The 11,218-nt window shown below is 39.1% G+C and overlaps 1 protein-coding gene across 1 annotated transcript in view; it reads right to left on the bottom strand.

The window, feature by feature from the left end:
- Positions 1-2,767: 2,767 nt before the first annotated feature.
- TGFBR2 (transforming growth factor beta receptor 2) overlaps positions 2,768-11,218 on the bottom strand; it is a 78,075-nt gene continuing 69,624 nt past the window's right edge. The window contains exons 9-10 of the mRNA XM_069730020.1: positions 6,663-6,790; positions 2,768-3,193 (exon numbers count right to left, since the gene is read on the bottom strand). Of these exons, the coding sequence (XP_069586121.1) occupies positions 3,014-3,193; positions 6,663-6,790 (308 nt within the window). The 3' untranslated portion in view covers positions 2,768-3,013. The remainder of the gene's footprint in view (positions 3,194-6,662; positions 6,791-11,218) is intronic.

Here is an 11,218-nt window from a genome sequence, read left to right as displayed (position 1 = left end):
CATATCACTAAAAAAATGTAAAAAAAACTAATTTTAAAGATATTCTAATACAATTCATCATCTGCAAGGTGTTAGTTTGTATGACATCAATGTGTTTAGTAACAGTATTGTGTGAAATAAATTGGGTTATTGAATTAATTTTGTTACAGAGTATAAAATATATTTCCTTATACATAGAGGGTATCAATCTATCTTAGTTGTAGCGTATGCACTGGATTAAATGCACTCAATTTAATATAAATGTTTAATTTGTTTTGCAAGTGTTAAGATTATTGTACAAGTCTTATTTAGTGGACATTCCTATTACTGCATGTATAGAGAATGTCTCAACACTTATCACTTTTTTCCCCACAATTATGCTTAGGTATGGATTTTCTTCTCCTGCCTTCAACTACCCTGCTCCTTATGACTGACAGATATCTGTGGGTGTCAATTACAGATAATATGGTAAGAAGGGCAAAAAATGGTTTAATTTGCCACTGCAGCTCGGCCTAAACCATCCTTTTGAACCAATGGTTTACAACTAAACTAAGAAGAAACATTTTTATTCCTCAATTCCTCAATGCTATGGCTATTGAGAAGAACATGGGGCTGGATAAAGACAATCTGAGTTCACAGCAACTTAACAACCAGGATGTAGTTTAAGGTGAAGAGAAATGATGCCTCTATCTCAAATCAGTGAACAATTTTCTACAATGATGATCCAGATTTAAAGAAATCAAAATTTCCTAGCACATCAAAGGGGTTTTAAGCACTGTTTACAACTAGAGATGATCAAACCTTTTGAAATCTGTATTCATCAAGCTTTGGAAATTTTTCTGAAAATTCTTTTTCTGGCGGCAAAATTTGTAGTAAATTTCAGTTGGTCCAATTGTCCTGAAATAATGTTGCCAACACTCCGAGGTTTCCTAGTTGTACATGATATTTATTATAACTGATTTATTGGGTCTGGGTAATCTGAAATATGAGAGAGATGCCGCGCATCCAATTTTCAGGTGAAAGAACAGTAACCAGTGCTAGCCGTAAGATTACCACCTTCAGAGAAGCAAGGTATCATATTCTCCCCTCGTTAATGGCATTCTACCATGTGATGGGATAGCTGCAAGGTATTTTGGGGAAGCCTATGCAGTCTTTGACTCATGCAATCTACTACAAAGTTTAAAATTATGAAGGATGTTTTTTGGCTATTATCGCAAATCAAATTCCTTATTGTTTGAATTTACTGGGATCTGAGGATTTCAGGAAATTTTACTTAATTTCTATTGAATCAATTGGATTATCTCTATTTAGAACCAATTGATTTTGGAAACCACAGGCGACCAAGAAGGCAGTCTTCTGCAGTTGGATCTTCTGACATGTATCTGCAACATATCAGAACATACAGTAATTACTACTTTTTTCCCTTCAAGTAACACTGTGTTCCACTGACTGCATTGTGCTACCTACAACTAGATTACTTTATTATTGTAACAAGATAGATTATACTCCTCTATAACCACCTGATTATATCACTAGTAACAGAGATATAGAACCTGATCGCTGAGCACATGGATTTTGTCCTAAGTTTGTTTTTCCTAGAATACATGCACTAAGCTATTGCTCTTAGAGTAATTATCAATGAGGAGGCACTTATAGAAAGAGGTACTGCACAAAAAGCAACTAATAACGCAACTTTGTTATAATTTAACAATTATAACAAAAAAACAGTAGTCCGAAAGTATCAATGTGATATTGTCATTTTTTTTCTCTTTCCTACACCATGTATTTCAATGTGTTTCTCATAAGATATACACATAAAAAGTAAAGCAACATAGGACAAATCAAAGCACTATAAAAGTGTGGACTAAACAGAAAACCAATCTCATAGTCTTGCATTTTCATACCCACTTATGCATTCAGAACTCTCAGACCTTTTGCAACTAAATTGAAGTGTTGAGTAATTTGGATTAAAATATTTATAATTGAGAGTCCTCAGTAGTTGATACCTTTTAATGACTAACTGAAAAGATGGTAACAAATTGCAAGCTTTCGAGACTACACAGGTCTCTTCACCAGGAATAGGAAGAGACCTGTGTAGTCTCGAAAGCTTGCAATTTGTTACCATCTTTTCAGTTAGCCATTAAAAGGTATCAACTACTGAGGACTCGCATTCTAAATATTTTTCTATCCACTGGCTAACATGGCACCAAGATATATATCTTTCTTGGATTAAAATATAAATTCTTTAAAAAAGAGGTTGTTCACCTGCAATAAAAAAAAAGTAAAGAAAAGCAACCCCCCCAAAAAAATTATAGCTATTGCATGGATATTTGGCATTGAGCTGTCCCCCCAAAATTATCTGAATAGTATTTGTTTTTCTTTCCATTGAGGACTGACGTTTATATGTTATATTTTACTGGAGAATTTTTATTTCAACAGTAAACCATTATCAGTTTCATCTTCTTCGGTTTCCTAAACTGTAATATTTGTAAGCAGAAATGAAAAGAAAGTCAGCTGCTTTACTCACAAAAGGGAAATAAAAGGAAAGAAATAAGGCTAGTGACTCAAAAATAAGTAAAGATTTCAACAAACATAAAAAACTAAAATGTAAGTCTCATACAACAATCATACAAAACACACCCGACCACAGCTTATATGATGACTTTTCGAATAGGTCTATCAAAATATTTTTTTCCACAATAAATCAATTCTCCTATGCTTTAAACATTTTCCAGACAATATACTTTTGGCTTATTTTAGACAATGTGTCCATATATTAAAGCCCATATGTAGTTTTATACAAAATTTAATAAAGTGCACATTGAGTATGGCTATTTTAATGAACAACATGTCCCGAGAGATCCTTAAATAATCTCCCTACGGCACTGTCAATTGGAAAGCAAGTTCAATATGGCTGCAGATGTAAACAATCCATCCTGTAATTAATGGTTTATTGCATAGATTTCCAAACGATTTCCTTAGCTTCGCTCTCTGCAGCGAGACATTTCTAGAAAAAATGGCTGCGATGTAGGTTTCATTTGTTTGTGTTTTCTGTGCAGTCCTCTGGTATTTTTTCTTCTGACCAGCTTCTCTCAGAGATTCTGTCAAGATGCTCTATCTCATGGAATCTCTCGGCCACGCATTGGGCTGTAAGTCTGGCCTCTGGGTCATGGTCCCAACATTCTGTGATGGTTTCACATACTAGCTGAATACCCTGGGGAAAAAATGCATAAGTTAATACAGATGTATATAAATGTCTTGTTTTATTTTTAAAAAAGCCCATCATGGTTCAGATTTTTCACAAGTGAATGTGTCATTCAACCCTGAATCATGGTGTCATTGTCACAAAATAATTGATGGAAATTCATGATATAACATGATATTATAGGGACCTTGTCAGGCAATTCTTGCTTCCCAAATCTTGGGCAGAATGAATTTCAGCCTTCGAAAATCGATATTTGAAGATCTGGCTACAGGTCCGGGAGACCAGCTCCACTCTGGCAGTATCTTCTCAGTGCTGCAGGTATCTTCCTCGTATGTACAGTGGGGCAAAAAAGTATTTAGTCAGTCAGCAATAGTGCAAGTTCCACCACTTAAAAAGATGAGAGGCGTCTGCAATTTACATCATAGGTAGACCTCAACTATGGGAGACAAACTGAGAAAAAAAAATCCAGAAAATCACATTGTCTGTTTTTTTTATCATTTTATTTGCATATTATGGTGGAAAATAAGTATTTGGTCAGAAACAAACAATCAAGATTTCTGGCTCTCACAGACCTGTAACTTCTTCTTTAAGAGTCTCCTCTTTCCTCCACTCATTACCTGTAGTAATGGCACCTGTTTAAACTTGTTATCAGTATAAAAAGACACCTGTGCACACCCTCAAACAGTCTGACTCCAAACTCCACTATGGTGAAGACCAAAGAGCTGTCAAAGGACACCAGAAACAAAATTGTAGCCCTGCACCAGGCTGGGAAGACTGAATCTGCAATAGCCAACCAGATTGGAGTGAAGAAATCAACAGTGGGAGCATTAATTAGAAAATGGAAGACATACAAGACCACTGATAATCTCCCTCGATCTGGGGCTCCACGCAAAATCCCACCCCGTGGGGTCAGAATGATCACAAGAACGGTGAGCAAAAATCCCAGAACCACGCGGGGGGACCTAGTGAATGAACTGCAGAGAGCTGGGACCAATGTAACAAGGCCTACCATAAGTAACACACTACGCCACCATGGACTCAGATCCTGCAGTGCCAGACGTGTCCCACTGCTTAAGCCAGTACATGTCCGGGCCCGTCTGAAGTTTGCTAGAGAGCATTTGGATGATCCAGAGGAGTTTTGGGAGAATGTCCTATGGTCTGATGAAACCAAACTGGAACTGTTTGGTAGAAACACAACTTGTCGTGTTTGGAGGAAAAAGAATACTGAGTTGCATCCATCAAACACAATACCTACTGTAAAGCATGGTGGTGGGAACATCATGCTTTGGGGCTGTTTCTCTGCAAAGGGGCCAGGACGACTGATCCGGGTACATGAAAGAATGAATGGGGCCATGTATCATGAGATTTTGAGTGCAAACCTCCTTCCATCAGCAAGGGCATTGAAGATGAAACGTGGCTGGGTCTTTCAACATGACAATGATCCAAAGCACACCGCCAGGGCAACAAAGGAGTGGCTTCGTAAGAAGCATTTCAAGGTCCTGGAGTGGCCTAGCCAGTCTCCAGATCTCAACCCTATAGAAAACCTTTGGAGGGAGTTGAAAGTCCGTGTTGCCAAGCGAAAAGCCAAAAACATCACTGCTCTAGAGGAGATCTGCATGGAGGAATGGGCCAACATACCAACAACAGTGTGTGGCAACCTTGTGAAGACTTACAGAAAACGTTTGACCTCTGTCATTGCCAACAAAGGATATATTACAAAGTATTGAGATGAAATTTTGTTTCTGACCAAATACTTATTTTCCACCATAATATGCAAATAAAATGTTAAAAAAACAGACAACGTGATTTTCTGCATTTTTTTTTCTCAGTTTGTCTACCATAGTTGAGGTCTACCTATGATGTAAATTACAGACGCCTCTCATCTTTTTAAGTGGTGGAACTTGCACTATTGCTGACTGACTAAATACTTTTTTGCCCCACTGTATATAATCAGAGACCTTTCAATCGTCTCTTGCAGTGCTGGAAAGAGCCGTCCAGAAACAGAGCCGGCCTAGCCTGGCCTCCAACTATGATTCCCAGCTAGATCTTCAAAGAAGGGAGAACATACTATTGGTGCAACTTGTGCAGATACACAGGGACCCAAGAGTTAAAGGAGGCCACTTCCAACTCCAAAGCAGCAAACAGCTTCTGTCACAGACACATTACTGGACTGCAAAGTGCCCATATACTGTTCTTACTCAGGGGCGCTCTTCTGTCCCTGTCTGCTCCTGCTTGAAATATATGTTATCCAAAATGCCACAGCATTTAACTATTGCCAATGATGGCAGAGAGGCTGCGATTTATGTTGCCTGTGGGTTGGGCAGCAGAAATCATGTGACAAGTTCCCTTTAAGTAACACCTGTTCTTGGAGACTGTGATTGACTGCTGTTAATTGGACACCATATGTGTACTGTCAACTTTGCCATATTTTGTTCACATTCACATTTGGTGTTTTAAAAATTGACATTAAGCATAATGTAGGTAAAATTATAACAGCATCAGTGTTCCTGGGCAAATTTTCCAAATTATTTTCACATTTGTTTTGCCCACCTTCTCAGAAAGCAATTGCAGCTCTACTAATGCATCATCCTCACCGCTATCTAGCACTTTATATCTGGACCTGCCAAAGAAGCAACCTTAGCATACCAACTATCCCTATTGCAATAAGATGATTAAAAACAGAATTTGCTTTAATGCCAGCCTTAGGTGCTGCAGTGCCTTTACAAGATTATGTGCCATGATGTCACCCCCCCCCCAAAAAAAAAAAACAGTTATACAGTATATACATAGCATTGATGATGTCTTCAAATAATACAATAATACAGTGTATGCACTGATTTAAGGTATCCAAATAACATTGTGAAATCGATAAACTATCTTTGGGCACAGGGTCTGGGATCAAGGTGCAGGTAGCCCTATTTCCTAACATGTAGAATGCCAAATTTGGGATTTCTAAGCAATACCCACATGAACATCTCAGATATCCACCCCTTTTGCATTTCAGTCTGTGAGATTGTCCCAGCAAAATCAGCACTGTGGGCAAATATGGCCTGATCCTAACTCCCCAGCCTATCAGAGCCAGTAGCAACCCCTTCCTTAGAGATTGGCAGTTATGAGTGAATTTGTTAAAATTCTAATTTGGCATTTGGCTCTAAGTTAGTGAGGAAAGAGATGAGCAAATTTGTTTGAGATGACTTGACATTGCCTTAAATTTTGCAAAAAAATTCTGATTCTTCCGAATGTGATTTTTGTGCGATTGATTTTGTCCAGTCACTAACTATTCACCCTGCACAGCCCAAGGAGATAGCCCAGCATTTATGCACCCCCTGTATGGATCTCTGCCAGAACATACTTTAAGTCTATGGTGATAAAGAGTACATTTTTTAATATCAAACAGCACAAAATTAGTTTTATTATGCAAACCAAATACAATACATTATATTCAGCAACATATAAATGTTATATGAAAAAATCTTACCTGATGGTTTAACCAGCTATTAGAAATTTCTGGTCTACCCCTGTCTCTTAACACATTGTCCTTCATGCTTTCAACACAAGGATGCTCCCGTACCTTGGAGCCAAATGGTGGTTCATAGTCCTTTACCTCTGAAAAAAGAAAATTTGATATTTTACATTTACAATCAACCTTCACCAGGCCTTAATACATTGAGTCATCTATTAGCAAAGCATTCTTAAAAAATAATAAATTTCTTTCAGAATCTCTTCAAACTAGATTTTTCTTCATCTCATAAAAATCTAAAAAGTTTACAAAAAATGGATTGCACTCTCTCTGTCATATTGTCTGACTATTATGATGAACGATGTCTAATTTAAGGCAAAAATCTTTGGAGCACAAAAAAGTTAAAGGGGAACTGAAATGTTTATGTAGTAATAGTATTAGTGAGGCATTTACTGACATTGAACTTACTTTCAACATTACCATTCAACACCTTTATACAGTGCTGAATTTTCTGGAAATGTCCCAATTTTTCAGAAACAATTCCACTTCGCCGGGGTAAAAAGGTGTGATGTTTTGGACAACCTTTCCAAGGAGTGTACAATCCTATTTTGTTTTATGGCCAACTCTGGGCAGGGTTGGGCCGTTGGTGGGTGGGACTGGGGCAAAATATATTATCCCTCTTCACACAACAATGTTGATAAATATTTCAAAAGAAGATTATGGCAAGTTTGAGGCTTAATGCAAATCATTCAACTTGTTGAAAAAAATCTTCAAGCAAGGGTATTGTCAAAATGCAACCTTTTCGGCTGTAAGTCAGCATGACTTTAGCAGTGACGCTCCTTTGACAAAGCAGACCGAAAGAGGAAGATCTAGTTTGTTAATGTTAGGTCAAAGGAAGCAGGAGAGTCACTGCTAGTGCCAGGAAAGATCATCACTGGGCAGATAAAGGCAGAAAGTTGGCAACTACCTGCCGGTGAGTTCTTAAGCCCAAAAATATACCAACGTCTCAGATAACGCCTTAAATGGTAAGATGTTTATCATTAAAGTCAAAAAGTTTATTAACCGCTTCAGATTTCAATGGTTTTATGCCCACACTTGACAATTGCTCATGATGATTTCATTGCTATATTGTAAGTCTTTGGTCGTTTCAGTTCAACCTACTGTTAACTCTCTGTACAATTCTCTTACGTGTCCTGCACCATTTTGCAATGTTTGTTCCAAATTCACGTACTGCATTTATTCCACTTAAATGGACAAAAATGCTGTATTTTTCTAAAATCGCAGCAAAACTCCAGAATTTGTTTGTATTTTTGTGGCAGGCATGCCATGAAAACTGTGATATGGTTGCTATATCTGAATATACATTTACATTACTATTTATTGATGTTTTGTGCCACTTGTATTGCAATTTTTGGAATTGTGGTAAACATGACCCATGTTTGCTACGATTCCACAGTAGTGAAAAAAACCATTATGCTATGATTTTAGTGATTGTAGCAACAGCAAAAAAAAACCAGGGTTGAGTTGTCCCTGTTGTGTAGAAGATTCTAACTGCTTGTGCAGCATCTTCTTGTGAGTTACCGCATGGTGCACAGGGCTGGGGCCTCTTCTACACTTAGACTGCTGACCTCGTTCCCCCCATCAACCAGCACAATGAAGTGGCTTCTAATCTATTCTAATTTACTGAGATAATGACTTTTGGATTTTCATTGGCTGTAAGCTATAATCATCGATATTAACAGAAATAAACACTTGAAATAGATCACTCTGTGTACAATGACTCTATATAATATACAGTGGGGCAAAAAAGTATTTAGTCAGTCAGCAATAGTGCAAGTTCCACCACTTAAAAAGATGAGAGGTGTCTGTAATTTACATCATAGGTAGACCTCAACTATGGGAGACAAACTGAGAAAAAAAAATCCAGAAAATCACATTGTCTGTTTTTTTATCATTTTTTTTGCATATTATGGTGGAAAATAAGTATTTGGTCAGAAACACACAATCAAGATTTCTGGCTCTCACAGACCTGTAACTTCTTCTTTAAGAGTCTCCTCTTTCCTCCACTCATTACCTGTAGTAATGGCACCTGTTTAAACTTGTTATCAGTATAAAAAGACACCTGTGCACACCCTCAAACAGTCTGACTCCAAACTCCACTATGGTGAAGACCAAAGAGCTGTCAAAGGACACCAGAAACAAAATTGTAGCCCTGCACCAGGCTGGGAAGACTGAATCTGCAATAGCCAACCAGCTTGGAGTGAAGAAATCAACAGTGGGAGCAATAATTAGAAAATGGAAGACATACAAGACCACTGATAATCTCCCTCGATCTGGGGCTCCACGCAAAATCCCACCCCGTGGGGTCAGAATGATCACAAGAACGGTGAGCAAAAATCCCAGAACCACGTGGGGGGACCTAGTGAATGAACTGCAGAGAGCTGGGACCAATGTAACAAGGCCTACCATAAGTAACACACTACGCCACCATGGACTCAGATCCTGCAGTGCCAGACGTGTCCCACTGCTTAAGCCAGTACATGTCCGGGCCCGTCTGAAGTTTGCTAGAGAGCATTTGGATGATCCAGAGGAGTTTTGGGAGAATGTCCTATGGTCTGATGAAACCAAACTGGAACTGTTTGGTAGAAACACAACTTGTCGTGTTTGGAGGAAAAAGAATACTGAGTTGCATCCATCAAACACCATACCTACTGTAAAGCATGGTGGTGGAAACATCATGCTTTGGGGCTGTTTCTCTGCAAAGGGGCCAGGACGACTGATCCGGGTACATGAAAGAATGAATGGGGCCATGTATCGTGAGATTTTGAGTGCAAACCTCCTTCCATCAGCAAGGGCATTGAAGATGAAATGTGGATGGGTCTTTCAACATGACAATGATCCAAAGCACACCGCCAGGGCAACGAAGGAGTGGCTTCGTAAGAAGCATTTCAAGGTCCTGGAGTGGCCTAGCCAGTCTCCAGATCTCAACCCTATAGAAAACCTTTGGAGGGAGTTGAAAGTCTGTGTTGCCAAGCGAAAAGCCAAAAACATCACTGCTCTAGAGGAGATCTGCATGGAGGAATGGGCCAACATACCAACAACAGTGTGTGGCAACCTTGTGAAGACTTACAGAAAACGTTTGACCTCTGTCATTGCCAACAAAGGATATATTACAAAGTATTAAGATGAAATTTTGTTTCTGACCAAATACTTATTTTCCACCATAATATGCAAATAAAATGTTAAAAAAACAGACAATGTGATTTTCTGGATTTTTTTTTCTCAGTTTGTCTCCGATAGTTGAGGTCTACCTATGATGTAAATTACAGACGCCTCTCATCTTTTTAAGTGGTGGAACTTGCACTATTGCTGACTGACTAAATACTTTTTTGCCCCACTGTATAAGATTCACTTTTTGTAACTGAAATAAATTAACATTTTGATGATATTCTAATTTTTTGAGAAGCACTTGTGTTCCATTGACAGCGCCACAACAGAGTAGTTCTGGCTAACAATGGGATGATCAGCCGCTGCTGGGTGTCGCACCACATCCAATCAGACATTGCTAAATGTTAAAGTCAATGTTAAAGTCCTCGACAACCTCTTTAAAGTCTAGAGGAACTCATCTAATTACTCCTTTCATTATATTGCATATATAAAAATATATAACACCAGCAGCAGCCATCAAAAATAAAAATATTTACCGTATATACTCGAGTATAAGCCGAGAATTTCAGCCCATATTTTTAGGCTGAAATTGCCCCTCTCGGCTTATACTTGAGTCATACCCAGGGGTCGGCAAGGTGGGGGGAGCGGCAGCTGTGTAATAATACTCACCTGCTCCTGGCGCGGTGTCCCTGGTTCTCCGGCGCCAGCAGCTTCTTCTTGTAGTGAGTGGTCACATGGTATCGCTCATTACAGTAATGAATATGGACCCGACTAAACTCCCATAAGGGTGGAGCAGCATATTCATTACTGTAATGAGTGGTACCATGTGACCGCTCAATACAGGAAGAAGCTACCAGCGCCGGAGAACCAGGGACACCGTGCCAGGAGCAGGTGAGTATAACGCAGTGCGCGATAATCACCTGCTCTGCGTTCCACCGACTGGCACCGCCGCGTCTTCCCCATCCTCTGCACTGACCCTCAGGTCAGAGGGCGCGATGATGCGATTGGAAAGGGAAAGGTGAGTATAGCAAGTGCCGGGGGCCTGAGAGGTGAGTATGTCTTTTTTTTTTAATCGCAGTAACAGCATATGGGCAAATGTCTGTATGGAGCATCTTATGGGGTCATGTACAGCATTATATGGGGCAAATATCTGTATGGAGCATCTTATGGGACCATGTGCAGCATTATATGGGGCAAATATCTGTATGGAGTATCTTATGGGGCCATGTGCAGCATTATATGGGGCAAATATCTGTATGGGGCCATGTGCAGCATTATATGGGGTAAATATCTGTATGAAGCATCTTATGGGGCTATAATCAGCATTTGTGGAGCATTATACGGGGCAAATGTGTCTATGGAGCATCTTATGGGGCCATAATCAACATTTATGGAGCATTATATGG

The sequence above is a fragment of the Ranitomeya imitator genome, chromosome 6 (assembly GCF_032444005.1).
Source record: "Ranitomeya imitator isolate aRanImi1 chromosome 6, aRanImi1.pri, whole genome shotgun sequence".
Classification (NCBI taxonomy): domain Eukaryota; kingdom Metazoa; phylum Chordata; class Amphibia; order Anura; family Dendrobatidae; genus Ranitomeya; species Ranitomeya imitator.
This window is presented reverse-complemented; position numbering and strand designations above follow the sequence as displayed.